This window comes from Manacus candei, unplaced genomic scaffold (assembly GCF_025592945.1).
Source record: "Manacus candei isolate 608988 ecotype Guabito, Panama unplaced genomic scaffold, ASM2559294v1 h1tg000037l, whole genome shotgun sequence".
NCBI classification, from domain to species: Eukaryota; Metazoa; Chordata; class Aves; order Passeriformes; family Pipridae; genus Manacus; species Manacus candei.
In genome coordinates, this window is record NW_026138085.1 from 9,733,193 (window position 1) to 9,754,487 (window position 21,295).

Here is a 21,295-nt window from a genome sequence, read left to right on the forward strand (position 1 = left end):
TGGCAGTGTAAAGGTGACTCATGAGAGCTGGCAGGCTGCTCTCAGGTTTAAGGCAAGACTGGAATACTTGCCTAGTTCTAATTGCTGTGTTTTGCAGCACAGCTTGGCTGGTTTCAGGCCCATGTGGCTGTGCCAGCAATAACCATCTGCCCCTGGGGACCGTCATGTCTTGGAAGCAGGCACTGTTTAGCCTGGGTTTGCATCAGTCCTGTGTCTAGGGGGCTGTGGTCTTCCACCAGCCTGCGAGGCATTCCTGGGACAGGTAACGTAGCAGTGGAAGAACGGTGTCATTTTTCCACACTCACACTTGTTCCCTTGAAAACCTGGACTCTGCAGTCAAGTAACTAACTGTCAGGTTTTTCACCTGTTCAGACAGAACAGTGTTATTCCCAGAAGTTACTCTGTTCTTAACTGCTGTTATTAACAGCAGTTCCCTCGTAGTTCTGCCAGTGGTTAAAACCAAACACAGCACAGTGTCCAGTTTCTTCCCGAGAAGTCTGCCCATGCTTCAGATCTGTTGAGGATTCTGAGGAGCCCCTGCACATAATCCCACATCTGGACTTCAAAAAGCTTCCCTCTCCTGCCACTCTACATTTTATTGGCAAATTAGTACAACAGCACCACTCTTCTTCCTGGATGAGTCTATTCCCTGTCATATTCATGTGGGAGTTTCTGGGGAAACAACCTTGTTGTGCTCTAGGGGATCCTGTTATCTGTATCTCGAGCTTTAACTAGCCTGAGGCAGTCTTACCTCAGCTGCTGATTGCCCTCTCTACATCCATGACTCTTCCCAGAGAGCAGACAGACACAACACTGGGCAGCTCCACAGAGTTTGTGTTAGCCAGAGGTGGATAGGATCCAAGAGATCAGACCCAGCTGTTAGTGAGCGCTGAGCAGCACAGGGAAGGTCTGAGTAAGGTCAAACATCATCCTCAGAATAACAGAGCTCCCAGCTGAGCCTGGATGCAGTAAAGGGGTGTGCAGCAGGCTGGCTTCTAGATAAAGGACTCAGGTCCTTTATCTCAGGCTGCCATTTTAGATGTCTACTCCTCTGTGCTCCTCAGGACAAGACTCCAGAGTCACCTGGAGAACCAGCTTTAGGTGAGCAGGATGCACAGGAGATGAGTGCTCAAGACCAAGACGACAGTGGCAGCACCTCTGCAGCTCCGGTGCTGGACTCCACAAGCCCTCCCAACACACACCTGTAAGTAGCTGGTTCTGTCTTGCAGGTGCAGCAGAACAGAGTTGTTTCCCTTGTCACACATGAGAACAAGCGTATGGCACGGGTCACATCCAGGAAGGTGAGATAGCCAAGGAGAACAGGAGGGAACTTGTGCTATCTCTGTGGATCTGCCAGCATTTTGAGGCATTGATCCTAAGGTGAATTGAGAAGAGTAGAGATTAAATGGAAAATATGCATTTCCTCAAGGCAGATAGGCTGGGCATCAGGTTCTGTCAGGCAATGCACAGTCCAGCTCCTGAGGGAGGTATTACCAACCCCATTTAAGCAGGTGCAGGTATATCTGTCACATGCAGGCTCTGCCACGCGTGATCATCTGGGCTGCCTTTCAGAGGAAAGACATGGGGGGTTAGGATGAGAAACTTCATAAAACCACCTCAGTAAAGTTCTAAACTGCAGAGTAGCACGTGGTTTTCTATCCAGTTTGATCCTGCCCTTCAGCTCAGCTCTTGTTTTTTCCAATTGCCCTGCATCTTCCTGCATTCTGGATGTTTACTTGTGTGTTCCCATAGAGGACGCTCCCACCATCACACTCCAAGGTTGTGGATGTGGTGGGTGCCAGCAGAATTGCCACCTCCCACTTTGTCTCAAGTGTGATAATCTGGCAGTGCCTTCACTCCACAGGGTGCAACCAAGCTGGAATAACCCCCTCCAGCATTTGCTCCTCAAGAAAACACTCCTGACCATCTGGAGGATGATAGCCAGTCACAGGTATGTGAGAGCAGAGGGCTGGATCAACATGTCCTGAACACACTGCCCTGAGTGCCAGCTCCTGTGTCATCAGGCCTTGTCCTCCCCTCCCCAGAGGCTGGGCTGTCTCCCCAGGGCTTTGCTTTAGGAACAGTTGTGTGCTGCAGAGCTGGAGAGAACACTGCATATTTATTTCCTCTGCTTAATGTGGCAGAGCCCAAGTGCTGCTTCCTACACAGCTGGCACAGCACTGTCTGTGGCCCTCATGGCAGACAGGGACAGAGAAGCACTGCTTCATGTCCCAGTGCTGCCTTTGGCACAGAGGCAGGCACAGAACATTCTTTGTCCTTGTCCCTGTAGATACAGCAGCCCATTCCTGAAGCCAGTGTCAGAGAAACAAGCCCCTGGATACAGGGATGTGGTAAAGAGGTGAGTTTGTGGAGGAAATGCTCACTAGTTGATTTCTCTCTGGTTCTTTTCTGTTGTTTTTGGTTTCCAAAGGCACAGTGGGATGGTTTCCTTCCTCCTTTTCCAGAGTTTGGCTGTCACCAGCATTTCCCACTGATTTCTTTTATTAAAACTCCCTTCTGGGTAATTAGAACGTGGAAGCTTGCACTAACTTTGGACCTGGTGGGAATTGTGCCTGCCCTTTGCAGGCATTGCATGGCTTAGCCCAGGCACAGTCCCTGGGCAGGGGATCCAGCTCCTTGCAGCTCAGCAGTCCCTTCTCCTCATGCTGGGATGTGCCTCAGGCAATGCCCCCTCCTCACCCGCTGCATGCGCCCCAGATGTTTCACTCTCAGCACAGAAGTGGGTCATAACAATATTTCCCAGAGAGATTAAGGGCATTTTTCAGAGCTGAATCATGTTCTATTCTGGTCACAGTTGTCCTCTCTGCAGCCATTCATTTTCCCATTCTGTCAAAATAAGGGAAGTAATATTTATTCCCCATCGTGTTCCCCTTACCAGCACTGCTATTTTTGCTGGTGGCACCATTCGATTTTAAGGGGATTTAATAGATACCTATTTTAGTAACTTTTCTTTTTCCACTAAGACCTGGACTGACTTCGTGAAGACTAATTACCTCTTGCCTTCTCTGGAGCTCAGCATCACATTTTTTTCAGAGGTGACTGCTAATGACCTGCCAACTTGGTTGGACAGCAAATGTCGCATTGGCTGAACTTAACTTTTGTCTGACTTGGAAGAAAAGCCTTTCTCACTCTCCCTCTTTGTCCTGAGCAATAAAATTGATTGAAAATAGCTCTGCTTTCAGGGCCACCCTGAAATGAGAATAATCACATTCATGCAGAGCCCGAAGGATGCCTTCCCCTGGGTTGCAATTCAGTTCTCCTTCTCTCTCTCTTTTCCAGACCCATGGATTTAACCAGCATAAAGAGAAGGCTGGCAAAGGGACACATTCAGTCCATGATCCAGTTCCAGTGTGACCTCATGCTCATGTTCCAGAACGCAGTGATGTACAACAGCTCTGACCACCACGTGTTCCACATCGCTGTGGAGATGCAGCGAGAGGTCATGGAGCAGCTGCAGGTTTTGGCTGAAGCCCTCCTGTACTCCAGGGACAGGCTGGAGTGAGGGAGAAGGTAACAAGCCATGCCTGAGGCCACTTTCGTTTTGAGCAGTGCTGTCTCTGTGGCTCTTGGGCAGAGCTCGTTATCCCCAGTGGTGGCTGCTGGGTCACTGCGATAAGGATCAAAGTGGTTTCTTGGAGGGGCACCATGTTAAAAGCCTCCTGTTTTCTTTGGGAAAAGTAGCAACGTAGCCCTGCAGGGCGAAAAGTTCGCTGGGATGAAAAACAAGGGAGAAAATGCAGTTTGTGGCCAGGTGGATGAGCTGGGCACAGCCGCGGGGGTGGCTGGCCGCACCCCGGGGCACAGCGGCCCGGAGCGTGCCCGTGGTGGGCTGGGCTCGGGGTGGGCTGAGCGTCACCAGCACCGACCACACCCAGTAAAGGCCCGTGTTGAAACTTGTCCTGGTGTGTCTGACTCGGACTGGAACTGGGATTGGGATTGAGACAGGACTGGGGCTGGAACTCGAATTCGAACAGGGACTGGGGCCGGGCCTGGGACGGAGATTGAGACTGAGGCCAGCACTGGGACTGGAACTGCGACTGGGATTGGGACTGGAGCCGGGGCTGGAACTGCGATTGGGATCGGAGCCGGCGCTATGGGGCGGAGGGCGGGGCCGGGGTGCGGAACCGGTAAATGGGTGCTTTACTATTGGCCGGCGCGGCTGTCTGTCAGCGCCAGCGCAGCTGCCAATTGGCTGGCGGGGAGCGGGGAGCCACATGTCCCGCCCCGGCGCGGCGCGTGCCCCGGCAGCGGAAGCGGCCGGCGCGGGCCATGGCGCGGGACAAGCCCGAGGCGGCGGCCGAGGCGGAGGCGGCTCCCGAGCGCTCGTACCGGGAGCAGCTCGACTTCCTCAACCCCATCGCGCAGCCCCTCGCGTCCCGCAAGCTCACGCGGAAGCTTTACAAGTGCATCAGGAAAGGTCTGGCGGCGCCGGGATATGGCGGAGGCGGGGCCGGGCTGAGGCATGGCGATGGCGTGGTGCAGCCCCTCACTCCCCTCCCTCACTCCGTGGTTCTCTCTCAGCCCCTCACTCCGTGGTTCTCTTGCAGCGGCCAAGCACAAGCAGATCCGCCGCGGTGTGAAGGAGGTGCAGAAGTTCATCAACAAGGGCGAGAAGGGGTAAGTGCAGCTCCGGCCCGCGGCCCCTCTGGTCCAGCCCTGCCACTGACACGGCTCTCCCTGCAGGATCACGGTGCTGGCTGGGGACACGCTGCCCATCGATGTGTACTGCCACATCCCCATCATGTGCGAGGACAGGAGCCTCCCCTACGCTTATGTCCCTTCCAAATCGGTGAGTGCTGGGGCTGAACCAGCCCCTGTGAGGAGTCCAGGCTGTGACTGGATCCATCCTGGGGAGGTGCAGATGCAGTGACCAGGTAAAGAACCTGGTGCTTGCCACAGAACGGACATGGGGGAGGTGTAGGAGTGTTTCACTATGAGATCACAGAACTGTTTGCCACGATCGACTCCCTCGGCAGCCCTGGGGGATATCAGGGACAAGAGCCCTCCGGGACACAGCCAGGAGAATTTCTCCCTCCTCAGTTGTGAGCTGCGACCAGTACCCTCTTCGTGGGCTGGAAATTGGGAGCGAGGGGAGGTGTCTTTGGAGTTTCAGCCTCATGCAGGCAGCTCTGCAGATCCTGCTCTGGGCAAGAAGCATGGCACGTGAGCCAAGTGCCAGCCCCTTGTGCCAGGTGCCAGCCCAGGCCTTTGCTTCCAGCTTGTAGGACACAAGCTGAGAAAAGGGCTCTTGAACCCAGCACAAGTCCAGAGGGCTTTGGGTTGATGGGCTGGCAGAGAGATTCCTTGCATTAGACCAGGGAATGCAGTGAGGTGGTCCTGAGCCTCTCCCCTCAGGAAGAGACCTGGCACCCCACAGTCTCACTGTTCCCACAGGACCTGGGAGCTGCAGCCGGCTCCAAGCGCCCGACCTGCGTCATCATGATCAAGCCCCACGAGGAGTACCAGGAGACCTACGACGAGTGTCTGGAGGAGGTGTCATCTCTTCCGCTGCCACTGTGAAGAGCCAGGGACTGGCTGTGCCCTGCAGGGTCGTGACAGGTCCCTGTGCCCCTGCCCAGGGGCCACATGGCCGTTTGTGGGGACACCACCGAGAGCACTGACTGCGGGGGGAAGGGGAGCACTGTGAGGGTGAATAAAGGTCTCTCTGTGTTTGTAGAACATGGTCCTGGTGCTCAGGGCAGGAAGGCTGGAGGGTCCATGGCTGCATTAAACCGCTCCAGGGGCACCACCCCTGGCCCCACTGTGACTCACCCACCTCAATACCTTGACTGGTTGTACCGCCCACCCTTGCACGGCTGTGCTGGGGCGGGGCCCTGCGCTGGGCAGGCCCAGGCCAGCCTGCAGCCCCCCCCACCCACGCAGCCAGAATCCCCCAGACCCCAAGGGAAGCAGAAGCCGGGAGAGAGAAATACAGGTTTATTGCAGGAATGGGGTGTGGGGCTCTGCTGTTACAGACATGGAGCAGGGCTTCTTCCTCCCAGCACCTTGGGGCTCCCCCAGCTCTCCCTCACCCACCTTGGGAGGGGAGACCCCAGGCTCTTCCCCAGCTCACACACATCCCTGCCCACATGTCCTGTTCCCCTCCCCAGTTCCTCCCAGTGCAGCAGGGCACCAGTTCCCATCCCTCCTTGCACAAGGCACTTGCCCCTCTCAGCCTGAGGGAAGCTGCATCAACCACCTCCACTGCAGAGCAGCCCCACACTGGGGACATGGGAAGCCCCAGCAGAGGTGCTGGCGCAGCTGCCCCATCCCAGCAGTACCAGCACTCATCAGGGTTTCCTCCTCTGCCTTCCCAGTGGCACCAGCAGCTCCATGGCCTTGCTGACAAGGTGGCCACTGCGAGCAGCAGGTGGAACCCCCACAGCAAGGCAGTGGGGTGGTGACAGGGCTCAAGCCCCTCCTCACAAGATATTAAGTTACTGGGTTGCAGGAACAGGGGCAGCAGAGCAGGAGGGACAGGGAATGTTTCACAGGGCGCTTGGTTTCTGCCCCCCATGGCAGAAGGAATCACAGGGCAAATGCTCCTGGAGTCAGAGCACGGGGCACATGCAAGACCCCCACCCTGGCACAGATGGCCCCCTGCTCTCCAGAGACCCCCACCAGAAGGGCCTGAAGCGCTGCAAGAAGGAAAAGCTCCCCTGTTGCAATCAGTCCTTCAGCCCAGAGCAGTGCCAAGTGGCCAGTCCTTGTGCACACCCTGAGATCGTCCCGCTGCAGCAGCAAGAGATGTTCCCCCTTCACAGTCCCACTGGCATCCCATCCCTCAGATCTTCGAGGACTCCACCCGCTCGATCCAGGGCGAGTCGGTCCCAACATCCCTGGGCTCCGACCGCAGCTGTCGCAGCTCCCGCTCCAGCGCCTGGCTCCGGTGGTACATCTCCATGTAGCTGGCCTGGAGCTCCCGCTGGTACCGCAGCACCTTCTCCTTCTCCTCCTGCCAGGTTTTCCTCTCCAGCTCAAAGTTCACAGCCTGCAGCTGGCCCTGACGCCGCTCCCGCAGCAGCTCTGCCCACAGCCACTCCACCTGCCGCTCCAGGGGCTCCGCCGTGTCGCTGTGGAGGCCACGGCACTTGGAGTCATCAGTTTCGCAGCCAGGGAAGTCCTGGCACGATGGCATGGGGTCATCACCCAGAGGCATCGAGGTGCTGGGCTCTGGGGGACTCTGGAAGGAGTCTGCCAGCTGTGCCAGTTGGGAGTCCTTGGCCTGGACCTCCGCCTTGGCCTCCCGCAGCTGCGTCTTCAGGCTGAAGATCTCACCCAGCTTCTGAGCCATCTCCTCCTGGGTGTCCCGGAGCTGCTGTTTCAGCAGGGAGATCTCTGCTGCCTTCTGGCACACCTGTAGGGCACAGGCAAGCAGTGAGGAAGGACTGGGGGAATCAGGACCCCAGGGGTGGCAGCACCCCAGACTGTCCTCCTGGGAGACCGTGAACATCACACCGGGCTAATCCCCCCCATCCTGTGGCCACGAGTTACACTGGAGCAGGGAACCATTGCGCTCATCCTGGCTCCACAGCCAGGAGGGTGGCAACAGGGAAGGAAAGAAGGGGACTCACCTCCCACTTGGTCTCCTCCAGCTTGGGACTGCCACGCTCTCCCTGGGGCTGCCGGAGCTTGGTCTCCTCACACTGGCACTGCTGCAGGCTCAGCTCCTCCTGCAGCCGCTTCTTCTCTTGCTGTGCCTTGTAGAGCTGCAGCTGCAGCGCCCGCTGCCCGCGCTGCGCCTGCTGCATCACCTGCTGCAGCCGGGCCATGTACATCTGCTTCAGGTCCTCCAGCTCGTCCAGCCACAGCCGCTGCTTGTCCTCAAACACCTGCCAGGTGGACAGTGGTCAGAGTCCAAAGCCCCAGGGAGGGATCCCAGAAGGTCCCGTGATGGTGGGTCCTCCTGCGCTTGGGCATTCCCAGCCTATCACCCACCACAGCAGCTCCTTTTACCCAGACATCACTGTCCCACAGCCCTGCCCAGGGCACCCAGCACTGCCCCAGCCCCACAGCTCACCTGTGTGAAGGGGTCTTCAGTCTCGCTGAGACTCCTCTTGAGCTGCCGCAGCTCCCCTCCTGTCTCCTGCAGCCGATCCTCCAGCTGCTTCACCGCGTCCTCCAGTGAGTAGGAGAACTCGTAGGGTGGTGGGGGCTCACCGGGGCTCTGCAGCCGGCTCAGCGTGGCCATGCTTTTGCAGGACAGGGGCACCTTCTCAGGGGCCAGCGGGTCCCTGGGGCTCCGGGAGACCCTGTCCAAGGAGCCTCCAATGTGGTTGATGTGGCCCATGGAGGCGCTGAACTGGCTCTGGGCAGGTTTGAGGCGGGAGCCGTATGATGGGAAGCTCTGGATGGAGTTGTGACTGGAGTCGGAGGCCTCATCCAGGCTGATGGCGTGGAGCAGGTGGGTGCGGAGCGGGCCGTGCTGTGGGGCTGCTGTGCTGCTCTGTGACAGCAGCGTGTGCAGGCTCCCGTTGCTCTTGGACAACTTCTGCCCCTTGGACGAGGACAGGCCCTGCATAGAGACCAGCCCCTTCCCAGCCACCGCCTTGAAGGCCGAGGGTCTGATACGGCACTGAAAAACAAGAGCAGAGTCAGCATAAGCCCAACAGCCCCCACAGCCAGAGGGTTCAAATCCCCACATCCCATTCAGGGGGGCATGGACTGTTCTGCTCCAGCCCATCCTCTCATAGACCAGGACTTATTCCAGAATCCTGCACGGTGCCCACAGCCTCACCTTGTCAAAGCGGCCCCGCTCTGGCAGGGAGCTCTTGGAGAAGTCAGCCCCACGGTGATGCTCCCGGGAGCAGCGCTCGGGGGATCGGTTCTCACGGTCACTCTCGTAGTCCCTCTTGTAGCAGGTGCCTGACGTCTGGTGCTTCCGCTCCGACCGCATCTCCTTCTTGGCCCCGTGCAGGTACCCGAAGAGCTCCCGCTGGCTCGGCCCCTTCCGCAACAAGCCGTCGGGCTGCCGAAGCCCCCGCGAGCCCCCCAGCGGGGCCCGCAGCTCCAGAGGGGACAGATCCTGCTTCTCCACTAGGCTGCCCACGCTGCCCATGCTGCCAACGACGCCGACAGGCTCCGAGGAGAGGTAGGTGCCGAGGACACGGGTGTCGGGCTCACAGGTCACAGGACCCTGTGCTGCTGCCATGGAGAATTAGAGAAAAGCCCAGTACCAGCACTGCTGGGGGAGAGACAGAGTCAGTGACACCGGGCAATCAGGACCGTGAAACCCCCGGCACCCCCCTTCCTAGCCAGCCCCAAGGACCCACCTGGGCTCCTGGCACTGGGACAGACCCACCATCTCCCATGCAGCTCCTTGAAGGAGCCGAGCGAAGGGGTGCCAGGGCACAGCACACACCAAGGCAGGGGCTCCCTGCTGCTGCCCCCCCCAACGGTGCAGCGCCTCCCTCCCACACCCAGCCCCACCTCCCGCCCGCGGCCGGGGCTGCCACCAGAACAGGCACCTGCCGCCCAGCCAGGCGGGCGAGTTCGGGAGCCGGCAGCACCTGCCCGGGCCTGGCGCCAGCCCCAGCCCCGCAGCACCCACCCGCCCTGCCAGGACCTCTGGGTCCGGACACCCTCTGGAGAACTCCCCAGAACAGCCCTGGGGATGCCCATCAGCTTGCCCTCCCCAGGGTGTGCAGGTGACAGGCACCTCTCCACCACCACGGGGACGCTTCCTTCACGGCATGGGCTCCTGCACCTCACAGGGCAAGCTGCACACGGACCCACTCCATCCACAGGCATTTCCACTCCAGCACCAGGCAGGGATGAGGCAGCCACAGCCCAGCAGCTGTGTGCGTGCTGGGGACCCCGTGGCCGGACATGGCGTGAGGGTGGTGGGAAGGGGCAGGATGCTGACGGGACAATGCAGCTTCCTGCGCAGGTGGCCGGGGGAGGAAGGATGAGAGGATGTCTTCGGCCTTGGCTCTGGCTCCCCAGCACTAGGGAGAGGGACAATGTCCTCACACCAGTGCAGGGGACACAGCAAGCGTGGCAGGGGCGAGGCAAAGCCCCCAGCACGGCTTCCAGCCTTGCCGAGGGCTCCAGGGCCGGGTTACACCCAGGAAGCTGCCCTGGTTCTCAGCACCACGCGCCGCGTAAACAAACACCCGGCTTTTAATTGCTGCCACGCACAAACCTGTCTGACAGCTCCCGGCCTGCGCTGTCACCTCCCTCTGCGAGCCCAGCACCTGCTCCGAGCATCGGCACCCCACGAAGGGCACCAGATCCTCTGGAAGGATCTGGCATGCCTGCGGTGCCACGGGGCATGCACAGGGATGGGGGACACGGATGTTCCCATGGTGGTGCGGCAGGGGAGTGGATGCTCATGCAGTCCCCGGCATTGGGGAGCAGCTTGGCCGAGCCCCGCAGCGGCTCCTCCCGGCACAGGCGGCCGAGGAAGTAGGTCAGGTTGTGGGAGCTTTGGGAAACACCGGGGGAACCCGAAGGTGTCCTGCCTGCGGCAGGGAGGGGATCACCCTCCAGGCGGTAAAACACCGGTCCGGCCAGCCTGGCTCCTTCGGGATCTGTTCCCAACCCTGGCCGTGCCCGGGCAAGATACGGCCACAAATCCTCTCCCCTTCCCACTCCACGCGGGAAGGCACGGCGGGGCTGCGCGGAGGCGCAGGGGGTGCTGCGGGGAGGCGAGCGCGGGTTCCCGCACAGCCCCCCCTGCGCCTCCCGCAGCCCCGCCGGAATTTCCGGCACGGGCAAGGCGGAGGGGGCGGTCGGTCCCCGGGGCCGAGCCCGGGACAAAGCCCCGCACGCCGGAGCACACCGGGGAAGGGGGATGGGGCGCCCCGGGAGCCCCCCGGCCCCGCACTCACCATGCCGGCGGCGCTGCGGTCCCGCACGGCTCCGCTCCGCGCTCCTTCCCTCGCCGCGTTTGAACGCGCCCCTCGGCCGCGGCCGCGCGGGGCGGCGGGCGGGGCCGGCACCGGCAAATCGCGGCGCGGGGGCGGTGGGACGGGAGGGGCGGGAAGGAGGAGGAGGAGGAGGAAAGAGGAGGAGGAAGGAGGAAGGAGGGGGGCGGCCCGGCCGTGCCCACCGGCGGGGCGGGGCAGGGCGGGCTGGCTGCGTGCGGCGCCGAGGGCTCCTTGCGCAAACCCCCCCCCCCCACGAAAGCGCGGGGAGATCCCCGCAAACCCCCCCGAGCTACAGCTCCGGGCTCAGCAGCGGCGCCCAGTCGGCCCCCGGTGGCCCTCACCGTAGCGCGGGGCTGGTGTCCCCGAGTATCGCCCGGCGAGGGTGGAGAGAAATATTTTGCTTCGTACCTGTGGAGTGGAGAGGGGCCTCAGCACCGTGGGACAATCCCTGCACCCTCCTCTTGCAGGACAACCCCGTGCCTCCCCCTCAAAGCACCCACGGGTGGGCAGGAGCCCCACAAAGCCCCAGGGGACATGGTGTGTACCCCCACCTGCCCCAGCGCCTGGCCTGGCGCCAGCGAGACGCGACACGCTCCATCCCTGTGAATCAGCGCTGCCACGGCCTGGCCCGGAGCCGGTTTTGTCACTTGCCGTGTGGCAGCCGCAGGGAGCGGGGATCCCGCCACGGGCTGGACCTGGTCACCGGCGTCCCGGCCTCCTCGTGGAGCAGGACACCTGCGGCAGCCCTGCTCCGTCCCCACGGCGCGGTGCCCGTCTGTCCCCAGGGAGGGATCGCACCCGCACCGTCCCCAGCCTGGGGGACGCACGCACCCGGCACTCTCGCACTCCGGGGCCCCGCTCGCTGCCAGCTCCCTCCCTACTCCCCCCGCACACCCGAGTCCTCAAGCTGTGCTGCCAGTGCTCTCCCACACACACACACACCGTCCCCGGTCCCTGCTCGCCGGGCTCACATGCTGGCAGCGTCCTCGGTGCGCTGCCAAGGCACGCTCCGCTCCCTCCGGCCCCCTGCTCCCCACCGCACGCCGGAGCGGCAGCACATGTGTCCTCTGAATAGGGGGGCCCTTCCCAACATTGCCATTTCCCACCCTGCTGGCACCAGGAATGTGTCTGCAATGCCCTAGCTCTATGTCTGGAGTTCAGCCATGAACGGGGCCCCACCGGCAGCCCACAGGGACAGGCATCATCCCACGGGGCTTGGACCGGGCAGGTTCCAGTGATGCCAGGCTGACTGCAACGGGTGCTGGTCACAGCCACACCCCTCCTGCCCGTCTGCCCCGTTTCCTGCTCCACCGTGCCCCAAGCTCGTCTCCCTGGGATAGCAGTTCCCACACTGCCCGGGACATTCCATGCCCCCTTCTCTGGGCAGAAATGCTCCTGCATCCCCATCAGTACTTCCCCAGTCTCCACTCTCTGCCCACTTTACCCACCAATCCTCCCCACCATAATACTAAAGCAATTTCACGTTTTTTACCAGCAAACAGCTCCAGAACCATCCGGTTTAGAACAACCCAGCAATAAAAGCCTTTGATTGCTGTGCCTGCAGCAGCCCCCACACAGCCTCACTGGCAGCAATTGGGACCTCAGAAGGGGGTTCGCAGAGGGGCAGGGCTGGGACTCCAGGGACCCTCTCTGCCCCTGAGCATTTTGATGCTCTCCTCAGGGTTGCTGAGAGCTGAGAACGCTGGGAGGCCTCTTGCTCAGCTCTGCAGGATTCCTGGGACAGCAGGCAGTGTTATCCATCTGCAGGAAGGCAACAGGAAAAAAATTCATCCCTTCCCACTGGGCTATTGCTGATATCGAAGTGCGTGGGGGGAGCGGAGCTGAGCGACCTCCGAGTCACATTCAGGGCTATAAAAGGAAGTCGGGTCTCCGGCATGGCGCCTCTTCCACAAAAGCAACTGGAGGGTGAGGGGGCTGCGAGCAGAGCTGAGAAATAGCTGCCAGGCAGCGGGAGAGGAGCCTGTAGCGCTGAGCGAAGTGCGAGGTGCACATATGCTCTGTTTCTGCACAGCTACGTCTCCATGAAACCTGCCCCAAATTGTGTCATCTATTTTGAACGGTGTAGAGAAATACTTTGATCTGCCTCTGCCAGCCCTGGCTGTGGTTCAGGCACCAGGAAGTGGCTGGAATACAGGTGGCCAATCCCAAAACCCGCACCATGGAGAGACAGGAGTGGGGCTGCTAGGCTGACATCTCCCTCTGGCTGCCCACAGTGAGGGACATGAGTGGTCCTGGGAACACCTCTAGAGGAGTGCACTGGGTGTCCAAGCCAACCAGCAATCTTCATGCCAGCTATCAGTGCTGCTTTGGGGCCACTGGGCTGGAGAGGCCAATGGGAACTCCTGAGCAGCACATCCTCACACCTCAAGGCTGGGCCTGCCCCTTCCATGATGCAAAGCAGCACAGCCTCATCCTCACCACCCTGCAGAGCCACCACGACCTCTGCCTTGGAGACAGCCCCCCTCACACTCCATCTGAGGGCACCAGACTCCTCTCCCAGCTCCAGAGCAGCACAGAGAGCAGATGGCACCAGATCTCTCCAGACATCCCATTCCTACATGGTACACGAACCCCTCACTTGGCTCTGATGCTTCTGCCTCCCTCATCCCAGCACTCCTCCCCAGAGCTGCTCATCTTCCCAGGATGGCAACAGCTTCTGTCTGGGAATGCAAACAGACCACTCTGGGAAGTGCCAGGCAGGGGACGAGGACAGAACGGGCCAGGAAATGGGGAGGGCCTGGTGCCAATGCTGGTGACGGGGCTGAACAGAGGGGTACTGGCTGTTCAATGGGGTTTACCCAGCTTGAGGAGGCAACAGTACCCAAAACATGTGCCAAAACCCCAGAGTCAGCTTGGTGACTTCGCCCACACCATTCCCCCAGTTCCACCAGCACTGCAGTGAGCCTGGCAGCCAGTCCTTCCCAGGACAGGGAATGCAGGACTAGAGCAGATCCCAGTTCCCCTCAGCACTTCTGGGGAGACATCCAGTTCTCCAACCCCCTCAGACAGGCTGAGGCAGCATATTCCACAGAGGGCAGACAAGGAGAGGAGCAGCTCAAGCCAGAACTCTTCTCCTTACTCCAAAGAGAGATCCTGGCCTACAACTGCTGACATCCAGCAGGGTTGTGGATCCTGGGGCTCAGGGCACAGCTTAACCACAACCACTTCCTGCAGTGGAGTGACCACAGCCCAGCCCTGGGGGTACCTGGCAGCTGGAACAGGCACCATCTCAGAGCCCATTTCAGACTGGCTTGGCCTCCGAACCAGAGCAGCGCCCAGCCTGTCACACAGAGCACCCCCAGGGCCAAACCAGTGAAGCCAGGAAGGTAAAGAAAGCAGGAAAACAGAGTGGTACAGCACAACCCAGGGCATTCACAACTCACAACTGCCCTGACAGGTCTTTATTGTCCTCTGAGCTGAGTGGCAGCTCAGGCATGTCCAGCACAGGAAAACCTCCTCCTGTGCCTGCCCTGGGAGGCAGCACCAGCACCAGCAGCAACACCACCGAGTCCCACTCTCAGCCTCTTCTGTTGGTCCCAGCAAAACCCAGTTCTCAGCCTCGTCTGTTCCTCCATGTCTCACCAGCACTGCCATAGTCATCCGCTGCCAAAATCTTGCCTACTCCAAGCAGCTCTATGGTAGCCTCGGAGTCTTGGCACCAGCACAGCGCACACGACTGACACACGGGGACGGGCTCAGCCAAACGTGCACCAGGGGGTCTCATTTGTGTCACAGTCCAGCAAGATATTAAGGACGGTGCAAGGGGCTCCTGCCACGCTCAGATCGGTCCGTGATTCGATTCGGTACCTCACGTTGTTCAAACCTCCCTCCCGATCCACCTTAAACTGCTCCTGGGGAAGAGAAGGACTGTTCAGCCCACATTGGAAGTGGGAAACACCCAGTGCCTGGGGAGGGAGCAGAGAGCTGGCAGGGGAGGACATGAGCAATGAGGGCTCAGAGCATGCGGTGATCACAATCCAAGCCTCCCGTGGTTCCCCTTGACCACAGCTCTCACCTGCTTCTGTGCAGCAATGCGCTTCTGGTCTCTCTTCCTCCAGGCTGGGTCATGCAGGTGCTGGAAAGTCTCGTATCCAGTTGTGATTCCAGAAGGACGGCGAACCTGGGAGAAGAGCAAAGTTTCTGCAGAGCCACTGGAAAACTCCTGCACCTGCTGCTGGAGGAGGGAGTGCAGGGCTGCCTTCCTCAGGCCCCAACCTGGGTAGCCACAGCAGGGACCAGGCAAAGAGACAAGAAAAAGGGCAATTCCAACCCAGGAGGGCACGGAGACCCCTTACCTGGAGACCAGCTCTTTTGATACGTCGATAAAACTCGTCGTCCTCCCGTCCCCAGCCCCAGAAGCGGTTGGACATGCCATTGCACTGGAACAAGAACAGCACCGGCCAAGGTCCAGCACAGCTCCACGGCCTCAGAGGAGCAGACACCAGCAGCACAAGCCCTGAACACCAGCGCAGCCTCCCCTCTCCTGCCCCTACCACCAGGTCAGACCACAGCCTCTGTCCCAAACCATTTTGACTCCTTTCCCTGCTTCCCAAGCATGTAGCACAAAACTCTTCGCCATGACAGTGTTGTAGCCCCTGCCCCAAAGCATCCAGAACAACCCGCCCATGCGCTCACCAACTCGTAGTGCTGCTTGGTGAGCAGCAGGATGCCACCCACGTAGGTCGTGTAGTGGTAGAGCGGGTGCAGCTCTGGGGATGCCACATGGAAGGGCCCTGTCTCCGGGAAGCTGTAGTCCAGGTGCTCATTGAGGGGCAGGAGATCGACGTCATGCATCGCAATGTAGTCAGTGTCGTTGCCACTCTCCAGGAAGCCCACGTTGATCAGGGACGCCCTGTTAAACCTGCCACGGGATCGGGGGGTCTCAGTGCCACACACAGGAGCCACTGCCCCTTCACATCCCTCTGTCACGCTCCTCAATGCTCAATGTCAACCAGTCCCCAAACAGGGACACACAAACACAACACTCCTTGTCCTGAAACTGCACCCCTGCTTCTCCATGCAGAGCGAGCTGGGGACAAGCAATAGTGTTTCCAAACACCCCATGGTCTTTCTTTGAATTTCAGAGTCCCCAGATGTTTGCTGCTGCAGACCTGTGACATGGGGGGAGAAAGCTAAAATACCCAGGGGGTAGAGGGTTCTGTGATTCTTGCTAAGGAAAAGGGAAGCAAAACACCTTCATCTCTCTCTGAGCTCTAGAATGAGCAACTTTGAGCAGAGCATCACACTCTGCCCACGATGTCCCGCTGCCCTGGCACTCTGCTTCTCCACAAGACCCTCCCAGAGCTCACGGCAGGGATAGAGCTTCAGGAAGGGCCCCTCGTTCCTAGGCACAGGGAGAGATGCTACCTGAAATGATCCACTTGGTTGAGGATGAAGATGTGGTGACGGATCTTCTTCTTGCTGAGGAAGCGGTGCATGTAGGGCACGAAGGCCAGGAGCTCCTCGAAGCGCTCTCGGAAGGGCACCAGCAGCGCCAGCCGGTGCGGGCCCCACGACGGCTCGTCCCGGGCGGGCTGGAGCGGGGCGGGGGGCGGGCAGGGCTGGCGGGGAGTCCCCCGGTCCTGCCCGTCGGGCACCGGCCCCTCGCCCGAGCAGCTGAGCTGGAGCCAGAGCAGCGAAGCGAAGCCCAGGAGCAGCGCCAGGAGGAACAGCGGGAAGGCGGAGAGACGGCCGGGGAAGAGCCGCGGGAGCGGCGGGGACCTGGGGCACGGCGCGGGGTCAGCGGGCGGCGGGACCCCCATCCCCAGATCCCCCCATCCCCCGCCCCACCGGACCCCCCGGTGCCACCCCCGTCCCCCCGTGCCCCGCCGGGCTCACCCTCCGCCGCGCAGCCGGAGCGCGTCCCTGCGGCGGGCCGGGCCCATGGTGCCCGCCCGGCCCCGCCGCCCCGGGGACACGCTGGCGGCGCCCGCCGCTCCCCCCCGACCTCCCGGAAACACGGACACGCTTCCCTTCCGCCGGCGGGGCGGGACGGGGGCGGGACCGACCGCCGAGGACATCCCCCCGCCTCCTCCTGCACCGCCCGCCACCACCGGGGCTCCTCTCCTCCGGGAACATCCCCTCTCTTCCATGCCGTGCCCCCCGAAGATTCCAGAGAACAGACTCTTCCCTCCCAGTTCCTTCGGGACCCTTCCAAAATTGCCTTCCCACCCAGCTGGGACCCCCTCCTGCCGGGAAAAGCACCCCCCTCACTCCCAGCTCTTTTAGCCCCCCCCGGCGTTTCCCATCCCATCCTCTCTCCATGTAGAGCCCCCCTTCTCCCCCCTCAGACAGAGACAGAGCCGCAGGTGGTGTCAGTCCTTTAATGCCCCACTCACAGCCCCCTCCCCACAGACCCTCACCTCATGTTCACACCTGCCCCAGGCAGCACAGCAGGTCCCAGCTGGGAGGGGGAGCACTGGAAAAAACTGGGGAGCAACCTCCAGGCTCCCACACCACAGCTCTGGGGGTCCAGAGGGCATCACCCCCCCTTGGTCCGATCTGCTGGAGGCCAAGGGCCGGGCGGGGGTTACAGCCAAACTTACAGACAGGTAAGAAAATACTTCTGGTATTTCTCAGAAACAGCGTTTAGAAACCACAGTTTTTACAGCTCCCCATAGAAAAGATGGGTTTGGGCACAGGTGTTCCTTTAGTAGAAACGCTTGTTCCGCTCCTGGCGCTTCTGGAAGACCACGGCTCCCACCACGGCACAGATGATGATACCCAGCAGTGCACAGAGCAGGAGCAGGAACACCTTCCAGCCCGTCAGGGGCCCACTCCGGAAATTTCCCGTCGGGTCATCCACATTGTCTGTAAGAGCAAGAACAGCTACAGAGACTGTCCCAAGCTTGGCTCCCACGGAGTCTCGCAGGGTGTCACAGCCCCAACATTCCAATCCCCCATGGAAGGTCTTTGAAGCCCATGGACTCACCTTTGGGGGACTTAAGGAGGCTGACCCTTGGCTCGATCTTGGTCCAGTCAACCGTCTCATCTTCTACAGGGTGCTCCACCATGAGCTGGAACAGCTTCATAGAGATAATGTCGTGATTGTCTGTGGAACAGCCAGCAAATGCTGTTAGAAACTCTGAGAGATGTCCAGGCACTCAGAGCACCCCTTGGACCCTGCTCTGCCAGGTCCAGTCTCCTTCCCTCTCAAGCCAGCCTCATTCCCAGGTATCAAACTGCAAGCCCAAGATGTTCCTTGGCTCTCAAGTGCCCCCTCCCCCAGCCACAGGTTCCTGCTAAAGATGGTTGCAAGAGCCCAGTGAACAATTCAGGGAAAGGAGGCCATGGAAGCTATCCAGTGCATCCACAGTGTTACAGTCACAGAATCACAGAATAGTTGGGGTTGGAAAGGACCACTGGAGACCATCTAGTCCAACCCTTCTCCCAAGGCAGGATCACCTCGTCCAGGCTCCAACCACCAAATGCTCCCCTGAGCAAAGCTCCCTCTTACCAGACAGATCTCCAGTGCCAGCAGAAGCACCAAAGAAGTATCCAGTTGGCAGCTGCACTCCTGCAATGTCGATGCAGTTCTTCCATTCATTCTTGTCTTCCACATCAGTCATCACCTGCAAGACCAGGGCAGGGTCACACCAGGAATGCTCACCGCTATCCTGCAGCTCTTTCAGAGCTGGAGGTGCTTGAGGGGCAGGCAGCTGAGCCTGGAAAACCACCTCCAGGCCACGTACTGCTCCAGCAGCCCCCACCCCACTGAACGTGCTCACCGTGAGCCGGCCCCGGGAGTACCGGATCGCCAGGAAGGTGTCGTGGTTCTGGTTGCGCAGGTCAGCGGAACACCCGGCCAGCTCCGTCCAGCGCCCGTCCTTGCTGTGGTCGTACGTCAGGGACCCGTTGTTGACCATGGCCGAGATGTAGGGGAACACCCGCTGCAGAGGGACACACAGCAGCTGCTGGGGGGCTGCACTGCCAGGGCTACCACGCCCTCAGGGAGAGCAGGGTGGGAGCACAGCGAGTATGCAGCACAGGACCATGGAGTCACGGCTGCTTCTCCACACAAAGCTGCTTCTAAGCTGAGCCAGAGCTTGTTCTGCCTAAAGCCAAGTCACCACTTCTGATCTTCACATCACGACCCCCATTCTGTGATTCTGTGAATAAGCCCACCCTGCACCACGTGGCCAAGGCAGAGACGGCCCCAAGCTTGCAGAGTGGCTGGATAAAAATCCCAGAATCATTTTGGTTGGAAAAGACCTCTGAGAACATCAGGTCCAACCTGTGACCCATCACCACCCTGTCAACCAGAGCAGAGCACTGAGTGCCATGTCCAGTCCTCCCTTGAACATAAGAAGTGTAAGAGCAGAGCACAAGACCCAGAACAGGCAGAAACCCCACATAAGCAGCAAAACCACACACAGGGCTTTGTTGCCTTGATTTTATACACCAGAAGAGGCCAATTGGAGATAGAAATTCACCTCCCATGAGCATCAAGGCAACAGGGAGATGGGTCACTTCCAGGTGCTTTATGACTGAAGCATCACATTTTTTGGTGATACAGACCTCAAAGCACAGTTTCGTTTTCTGACTGTGCCATCATGAGATCAACAAAAACAGAGCAGGACAGAAGAAAAGGACCCCCAGCCCCCATGGGACTGATCTGTACTGTGACCACAGGGAATTCTGGAGCAAAGAGCCAGCCTAGGAGTTTCTTTCAGAGACACCCAGGTTGCAAAGACAAAATAAAACCAGAAACATCATGGAATGAGCAACCAAAGCGCAGAGCTCAGGAAATGACACTCAGGATGAATATTAACAGGTGGTGCTTGGTTTACACCAGCCCTGTGCCCACTCTCATGTGTGGAAGGAAATGCCTGGGAAACAGCTGTGTAGCCAACAGCAACACAAGAAGGAACAAGGACCTTCTTATCTCCATAAATGCACATACAAACTCTTCCCTTTATCAGCTCCTATGACAGGAAGAGCAGACCGTGCTCAAGCAAGGGAAGACTTTTCCTTGGACTGGGTGTGAAGCTCTTGGAGAAGGAAGGAAATGGCCTCCTGGGCACTGCACAGGCTCCCTGGACCACTCACCTCCGTGGCTTCATCGTTGGGATACGTGTCAAGGAAAATAGCCAGTCCATGAAACTTGTCCTTGCTGCCAAAGACAGGACCTGGAACAGGACAGAACATTGGAGACAGAAGGCTCTGTGTCAGGATTTATGCTCAGACTTCTGAGCTGTACGAGCTGTTCACTGCCAGGCAGGTGGCTGAGGGCACCTGCTCCCACACTGGACACACCAGACAGAGGGAGCTTGGGGGGCCTCCCTGCCCAGCTGCCTTCTGGGACAGGGTACGTGTGCTGCTGACCCGCACTGACCTGGCACCAGCCGATCCTGCGTGTACCACAGCGCCAGCCCATCCCCGTGCAGGTTCTTCTTGCCGGCTCCGTGGATCTTGAAGTGGACGTGGAGCTCCCAGTCCTTGAGGAAGCAGGGCTGTGGAAGAGACCCCAGCGGCGTCAGGGCGAGACCCAGGAGAGGCAGCGGGGCCGCCACGGACCCCCGCACGTCTCCCCCCGGGCTCTCACCACGCGGTTCCAGATGGAGCCCTCTCGACTGCGCTCGTCGGGCGTCAGGCGGACGTACTGGCTGGTGACCATGGTGCTGCCCTGGAAGTCCCACAGCGGCATCGCGGCAGAGCCCGCGCCTGCAAAGGGGCGAACAGAGCGCGGATCAGCCCCGGTCACTCTCGGGGCGCACGGCGCGTCCGCCTGGCCCCGCGCTCACCCTGATATGGCTTCATGAGCGAGTGCTCCCGCTTCAGGTGCTCGCTGTTGCCGTCCGTGAGCTCGGCGGGCGCCGGGCGCGGCCCGACCAACGCCAACAGCAGCGCGACCACGGCCACCAGCCCGCCCGCACCCGCCGCCATTCTCCGCTTCCGCCTTCCGGCGCCCCGCCCTGGCCCCGCCCCGCAACAGCGGCGGCCAATCAGAAATCCACACACCGCCGCGGTCCCGCCTCTGGAGGCGAGCGACACCGCTACCCGCGTATGGTAGGGAGGGGAGGCGGGGCCACAGGGAGTGAGAAGCTCCCGCTGCGCTTCGGGAGGAGGAGTCTGCGTACCCTCCCTGCGCGTGCGCGGTGGTTCTGGGGGCATGCCGGGAGATGTAGTTCGCTGCCCTCCCCAGGGCCGCTCACGTGCGTGCCTCGTACCGCCCGCGGGACACGTGACCCGCCCCGACGGGACCCAGGAACGGGAACGTCCCCGGGAATGAGCCCGCGGGACTCGCTGGGCAGCGCGGTGCGCTGTCCCGGCACCATGGCAAGGACTGGCCAAGGCAGCGTGGAGGTCACAGCAGCTTTATTGAGGGCCGCAGGGCCACCCCCCACCCCATCGCAGAGGTTCTCACCCCATTCCTCCGCCCC

At 60.3% G+C, this 21,295-nt stretch overlaps 4 protein-coding genes across 7 annotated transcripts; 1 reads left to right on the top strand and 3 right to left on the bottom strand.

Annotated features, from left to right (window-relative positions):
• Window positions 1–160: 160 nt before the first annotated feature.
• NHP2 (NHP2 ribonucleoprotein) lies at window positions 161–5,700 on the top strand. Of its 2 annotated transcripts, XR_007905547.1 has the most exons (7): window positions 161–262; window positions 1,065–1,204; window positions 1,865–1,951; window positions 2,291–2,359; window positions 3,301–3,531; window positions 4,569–4,638; window positions 4,705–4,759. XR_007905547.1 is itself a non-coding variant. In XM_051793630.1 (4 exons), the coding sequence occupies exons 1-4, from the start codon at window positions 4,291–4,293 to the stop codon at window positions 5,539–5,541; spliced, it is 450 nt and encodes a 149-aa protein (XP_051649590.1). In that variant the 5' UTR covers window positions 4,250–4,290; the 3' UTR covers window positions 5,542–5,700. The 2 variants fall into 2 exon arrangements, 1 of the variants encoding a protein (XP_051649590.1); XM_051793630.1 differs by lacking the exons at window positions 161–262; window positions 1,065–1,204; window positions 1,865–1,951; window positions 2,291–2,359; window positions 3,301–3,531 and adding exons at window positions 4,250–4,438; window positions 5,416–5,700 and having other exon boundaries at window positions 4,705–4,810.
• Window positions 5,701–5,837: 137 nt separating this feature from the next.
• N4BP3 (NEDD4 binding protein 3) lies at window positions 5,838–11,068 on the bottom strand. 3 transcript variants are annotated; one of them, XM_051793573.1, is made up of 5 exons: window positions 10,854–11,068; window positions 8,759–9,202; window positions 8,042–8,596; window positions 7,596–7,853; window positions 5,838–7,378 (listed from the first exon to the last, which is right to left on the bottom strand). In XM_051793573.1, the coding sequence occupies exons 2-5, from the start codon at window positions 9,170–9,172 to the stop codon at window positions 6,806–6,808; spliced, it is 1,800 nt and encodes a 599-aa protein (XP_051649533.1). In that variant the 5' UTR covers window positions 9,173–9,202; window positions 10,854–11,068; the 3' UTR covers window positions 5,838–6,805. The 3 variants fall into 3 exon arrangements, with proteins under 3 accessions (XP_051649533.1, XP_051649535.1, XP_051649536.1); XM_051793575.1 differs by having other exon boundaries at window positions 8,759–9,205; XM_051793576.1 differs by lacking the exon at window positions 10,854–11,068 and adding an exon at window positions 10,166–10,289.
• Window positions 11,069–14,265: 3,197 nt separating this feature from the next.
• Window positions 14,266–16,948, bottom strand: B4GALT7 (beta-1,4-galactosyltransferase 7). The gene is made up of 6 exons (XM_051793597.1): window positions 16,752–16,948; window positions 16,281–16,634; window positions 15,549–15,774; window positions 15,209–15,292; window positions 14,929–15,033; window positions 14,266–14,764 (listed from the first exon to the last, which is right to left on the bottom strand). Exons 1-6 carry the CDS (start codon window positions 16,931–16,933, stop codon window positions 14,609–14,611), a joined length of 1,107 nt encoding a protein of 368 aa, XP_051649557.1. The 5' UTR covers window positions 16,934–16,948; the 3' UTR covers window positions 14,266–14,608.
• A 272-nt stretch (window positions 16,949–17,220) lies between these two features.
• On the bottom strand, window positions 17,221–21,205 carry LMAN2 (lectin, mannose binding 2). The gene is given in 9 exon segments (XM_051793839.1): window positions 17,221–17,723; window positions 17,845–17,964; window positions 18,370–18,484; window positions 18,641–18,802; window positions 19,962–20,041; window positions 20,248–20,365; window positions 20,458–20,576; window positions 20,657–21,046; window positions 21,049–21,205. Coding segments are annotated over 9 exon segments (1,407 nt in total). The 5' UTR covers window positions 21,191–21,205; the 3' UTR covers window positions 17,221–17,562.
• Window positions 21,206–21,295: the final 90 nt, after the last annotated feature.

Bases quoted from the DNA above. Each gene is read 5' to 3' on its own strand.
- N4BP3 (XM_051793573.1), bottom strand. From the start codon at position 9,172: ATGGCAGCAGCACAGGGTCCTGTGACCTGTGAGCCCGACACCCGTGTC. The intron at 8,597-8,758 runs GTGAGGCTGTGG...CTTGTTTTTCAG, and splicing joins AGCGGGGCCGCTTTGACAAG to TGCCGTATCAGACCCTCGGC. The intron at 7,854-8,041 runs GTGAGCTGTGGG...TCCACCTGGCAG, and splicing joins CTGAAGACCCCTTCACACAG to GTGTTTGAGGACAAGCAGCG.
- B4GALT7 (XM_051793597.1), bottom strand. From the start codon at position 16,933: ATGTCCTCGGCGGTCGGTCCCGCCCCCGTCCCGCCCCGCCGGCGGAAG. The intron at 16,635-16,751 runs GTGAGCCCGGCG...GCCGTGCCCCAG, and splicing joins CTCCGGCTGCGCGGCGGAGG to GTCCCCGCCGCTCCCGCGGC. The intron at 15,775-16,280 runs GTAGCATCTCTC...ATCCCGTGGCAG, and splicing joins AACCAAGTGGATCATTTCAG to GTTTAACAGGGCGTCCCTGA.
- NHP2 (XM_051793630.1), top strand. From the start codon at position 4,291: ATGGCGCGGGACAAGCCCGAGGCGGCGGCCGAGGCGGAGGCGGCTCCC. The intron at 4,439-4,568 runs GTCTGGCGGCGC...GTTCTCTTGCAG, and splicing joins TTACAAGTGCATCAGGAAAG to CGGCCAAGCACAAGCAGATC. The intron at 4,639-4,704 runs GTAAGTGCAGCT...CTCTCCCTGCAG, and splicing joins ATCAACAAGGGCGAGAAGGG to GATCACGGTGCTGGCTGGGG.